At 45.0% G+C, this 4835-nt stretch overlaps 1 protein-coding gene across 1 annotated transcript; it reads left to right on the top strand.

Annotated features, from left to right (window-relative positions):
* The first annotated feature begins 317 nt into the window (after positions 1 to 317).
* On the top strand, positions 318 to 3862 carry LOC123101686 (histone H3-4-like). Its single transcript, XM_044523030.1, has 6 exons — positions 318 to 418; positions 2281 to 2356; positions 2603 to 2682; positions 2761 to 2851; positions 3048 to 3136; positions 3832 to 3862. The coding sequence occupies exons 1-6, from the start codon at positions 318 to 320 to the stop codon at positions 3860 to 3862; spliced, it is 468 nt and encodes a 155-aa protein (XP_044378965.1).
* Positions 3863 to 4835: the final 973 nt, after the last annotated feature.

Genomic DNA, 4835 nt, shown 5'->3' with positions numbered 1-4835 from the left:
CGAAGTACAGCAAGAGAAATGTCTTGATAAACAGCGTTTCTGGCTCGTTTCTTTGGGCGAATCGCAAGGGGACTTGATGGACATGCCATTCCCTGACGACCCCTTCGACGCGGCCTACGCGATCGAGGCCGGCTGTCCAGAGTCCAAAACCTGTTCTCCGCAGAGTTACTTGCATGCTCGAGCCTTTGTGTTCCGTTGTTTGAAGGTGATCTGCGCCAGGGACGTGGCGTAGGACGCCGCGGTGCCAGCCCCTCGACCCAGACGCCGGGGCGTGGTGGACGAGCGCCAACGGTTCCGGCTCAGCCGTGGTCCGCGCCATGGTGAAGGCCATGGAGCGCCTCGGCCTTGCGCCGGAAGGGAGCGTCAGGGTCTCCGGTCTGATGGAGACCGCCGGCAAGGGCCTCGTCAAGGGCGGCAGGTAATTAATTAAGCACGTCCAAGTTTATTACGGAATGAGTTCAAAAAACCATAGATGACGCGATGCATTATTATCCGTGTCAGAAGGGATAGAAAGAAATTGATGGAATCAATGTATATTGTTTGAGCCTCGTAGGCGTATATATAGTGAGTACATGACCTTGGAATATAAGATAAGGTAGAACAAATACTAGTATGCTATCCTATACTACCTAAATAATCATGATATTCAACAGTCCGCTTGACGGAGGCCAATGTTTTTGAAGCGTGTACCCACAATAGCTTTGCTCGCGACCCGAGGACGAGTTCTTCTTCGAGGTATGTGGTGCCGTCATAGAGAGAACACATGAACCAAAGGAAAAGACAACAAGGCGCGAACTAATTGTGAAGTCACGATGCCAAAGCAGAGCACCACCGTTCGTGTGTGGAACAATGACCGTGCCATATTCTCCGTGTCGCAACTGACATGCGTTCCACACCCAGCCCCCCAGCACCGTGAAGATCTGCACGCCTTCAAGCCATGCCACACGCACAACACCAGGGCGCGTCCAACACTTCCGACTTCCGACGATGCACCTGGTCGTAAGACCCGGCCGGCCGGGTGTCGCTGCTGCGCCTCCATCGCCGGACGGACGTCGGAGCACCCGCGTCATCTATCCTAGGCAATTAAGCAACGTTGTCCGCTGCTCCGGCAGACCTTGCATGCCTGCCGCCAACCGAAATGCTGTGCCGGCCGCTCAGAGCCTCTGCGTGCAAGCTCCCGACGCACGCGCTCGTTCCATTTACGAGCTTGTTCAGGCCTCAGGCGAGCATCCCACGCGGCCGTGCACAACACTGGGAAGAAGCAAACATGGCGAGGTTGCCGACTGAGAGGCATCGCTTGATAAACTCTCAAGATGCAACCATGTTTAATTACGCATTATTCTGAAAGTTTCTCAACCATTACTAGGATTTAGGAAAACCACGATCCGTGACCTCATGAGATCGGCCAATAGCAGCGCGCAATATGCCCGCATCAATCCATGTCACCATCGATCCGAGCCGTACGATCAGTTTCAACTGCAACGCCAGTGCGCCAATCAATCTAGCGCAGATTAAGGATCTGACCTAAGTCGGTTCGTACGTACGTGCCCGTGTTAGGCCCGCCTATAAAATACCCTGCCCCCTCTCGCTATATTTGTACGTGCATCCGATCACGATCAGCCCTCGATCAACTAGTCAGCCCGACAGCAAGAGTACTTCCAAGGGTGTGCAAGTGCAAGATAGCAACTGCGAGAGGTAAGCCGTTTCAAGCGATCAGCCCTCGATCAACTAGTCAGCCCGACAGCAAGAGTACTTCCAAGGGTGTGCAAGTGCAAGATAGCAACTGCGAGAGGTAAGCCGTTTCAAGTGTTGTACAGTAATTCCTATGGTTGTACCGTAGCCTTAGTATTTCTTGAGATGCTTCCGGCGGTATTTCTGATTTGGTTTCTTGTGTTGGTCATCACTTCGTCAACATATAAAATAGTTTAGAACATGCTACAGTACCTTGTTTTTCCTTGCTAGCAATCGTTGATAATCATAAAATGTGTGAACTAGCTGGGTATTATGTGATCACTTGGATCTATACCGATTCTCAGAAGCTAGAATTCTTTCGGCAAGGAACTGCAATCGAATTTTTCACACATGTATGTATCACATGCACGTAGTTAGACATTCTACGATCTATTGGTACTCAAAGTGTCTAATATATGGCTTTCGAGAGCACAGTCAAATCACAATAGCCAAAGTGTCGAATCATTGCTTTTGTTGCAGATGTCTTAAATCTAGCCTTGGAAGTTTGTTAACACAACTTTTGTGCATGGTGTACTATTTTGTTTGCAGGATGGCTCGCACTAAGTGTACAGCCCCAAAGTCCACCGGCGGAAAGGCTCCAACGAAGCACCTTAGGGCTTTCTATGTAATATGACACCTTTGGCTCCAACCATGCACCTTAGCAACTTAGAGCCTGTTCGGAGACGCTCCGCTCCACGAGGCCACTCCCGGAGCGGGCGGAGCTCCAGTTAAAATTCGCGGAGCGGGCAAGTGGGTGCTCCACAGATTTCGAAATTTCAGGAAGCAGGTGGACATCCAAACAGGACCTTAGTGTTAAAAATTGTTTGCTTGACAGCAACTTAACTACCGGTTTTCCGTTTTGTGATGCCAGGCTGCCGCTCGTAAGACTGCTCCCGCCACTGGAGGAGTGAAGAAGCCACGCCGATATCGCCCTGGAACTGTTGCTCTTCGGCATGTGTAGCACAATATAATTTCCATTGCTTGGATTATTATGAGGTGCCTGTGTTTCATACTCTTGTGCTCCTATAGTGAAATTCGCAAATATCAGAAGGGCACAGAGCTACTTATAAGGAAGCTACCGTTCCAGAGACTTGTCATGGAGATTGCCCAATTTTGCAAGGTACTCCTCTAGATCATATGTATCTGACTGTGTTTATTTCAGATACGAACAAATCCAACTCAATCCCTTCAAAAAAGATCCATTAGAGATTGATTAGGGGTGCATAGAGAAAAGTTCTAATGCAGTGTATTCAAGATAATAAACGAAATATTTGGGCTCACATCTATTTTCTTTGGTTTCTTTGCCACATCTACAGAGTGATCTACGTTTCCAGAGCCATGCAGTGCTTGCTTTGCAGGAGGCAGCCGAAGCATACTTGGTGGGACTGTTTGAAGACACTAATCTGTGTGCCGTCCATGCTAAGCGTGTGACAATTATGTCCAAAGATGTGTATTTGGCTAGGAGGATCCTAATTAGTCTACATAGACGGATCAACCAGCATGTTTGCTGCTTTCCATGTGATTTTCTGGGTTCATAATGGACGGTGGAGAACACTTTGATACGCCATGGACGTTAACATATTATTAATAAATGTAATTTTGATAATTTATATCTATATAATTTTTAGTTATGTCACATCTAAATTGTGTACTGTACAATCGGGGCTGTAGGATTCATGCAAAAACTGTTTTTGATCGGGCTATTTTTCGTGAAAAGCCAGTGACCGTTTCCATTGTACGTGTCTGCATCGTGTCAGTACATGGAGCACCTGTTTTATAGAGGCTATGAGTTCTTTCTTTTTTTGAAATTCACACCGTTCCTATTTATTCATAAAAGTCAGGAATCTCTGCTGATAGAATGTGCAAGATACAATCAGGCGGTTGGTGTAACCAGACCTTACGTAAGTCATTAGAAACCCCTTCTCTAGCTAGCGCATGTGCTGCACCATTCGCCGAGCGGCGAACCCAGGTAATCTTCCACTGCTCCCGCGCCTGCAACATCATTTTCACCTCTTCTACTAATGGTCCCAGCACGGATAGGTCCTTCTCCCTGTTCTGAAGCTTGCTAGCTATCTCTTTGTTATCTGTCTCAATATGCAGGCGATTAGCATTAAACTCATCTGCTAATTGAACTGCTCGTCGACAAGCATTGACAAGGTATACGATGTAGAATTCATTAGTTACATGTCCACCCTCAGTTTACAACTAGGTCAGACTTTTTTGTCTCAGTTACAAATCCACCATTGACAAGCAACTAGAGGCTGGCTTTTTTTGTCTCAATTGTAAGTTAATCATTGGCTCCAAAATGGGCCCACCCATTTTTTATTCCAGATTGCAAGATAACTACTCTCAATTGGTCTCTTAATCTTTTGTTCACACAGTTGCAAGTCAACCAACGAAATGCAACTGGGTCAGGCCTTTTTTTCGTCCCAGTTGCAAGTCCATCATCATTGTCATGCGCTAGGCTATTAATCCTTTTTTTGCCCAAATTCCAAATCCATCCCCGACTCGGGCGAGAATATGTCTCACTTTCGGCGAGAGGGGTAGACTGATGAGTTGGCCACCCCAAGAGTACGGGATGAAACAACCTCCTTTTTCTAGGTTTTTTTTTTCGTTTTCTGTTTTGTTTTTTGTACAAAAAACACTCTATAAAAATATTTGAAAAAAATTCTTGACCAAGTATTTAAAAACGTTGAATGTGTATAGAGAAAATATTTATCATGTATATGAATAATTTATAAAAAATGTGTGTAAATTTTTTATCCTGTATTTAAAAAATGTTAATGAAGCATTTTTTTGGAACAAGTATTTGAAAAATGTTGATCAAGCTTTTGAAATTTGTTTAATGTGTATAGAAAAGCTGTTGACGATGTATTAAAAACTGATGAATTTTTTATCATGTATATAAAATTATTAATCAATCGCTTGAATTTGTCCTTATCATGAAGAATATCTGAATAGTCACAAAGAGCCGAAATTGAGTGCAAAACTTGAAGTTCCAAAGCTAACATGAATAATAGTTGTGGCTGAGTTGACATCACATTTGTATTTGCAAATGACTGAATACATACACATGGTCCAATAAACAAACATCAATAATGAAA

This window comes from Triticum aestivum, chromosome 5A (assembly GCF_018294505.1).
Source record: "Triticum aestivum cultivar Chinese Spring chromosome 5A, IWGSC CS RefSeq v2.1, whole genome shotgun sequence".
NCBI classification, from domain to species: domain Eukaryota; kingdom Viridiplantae; phylum Streptophyta; class Magnoliopsida; order Poales; family Poaceae; genus Triticum; species Triticum aestivum.
This window is presented reverse-complemented; position numbering and strand designations above follow the sequence as displayed.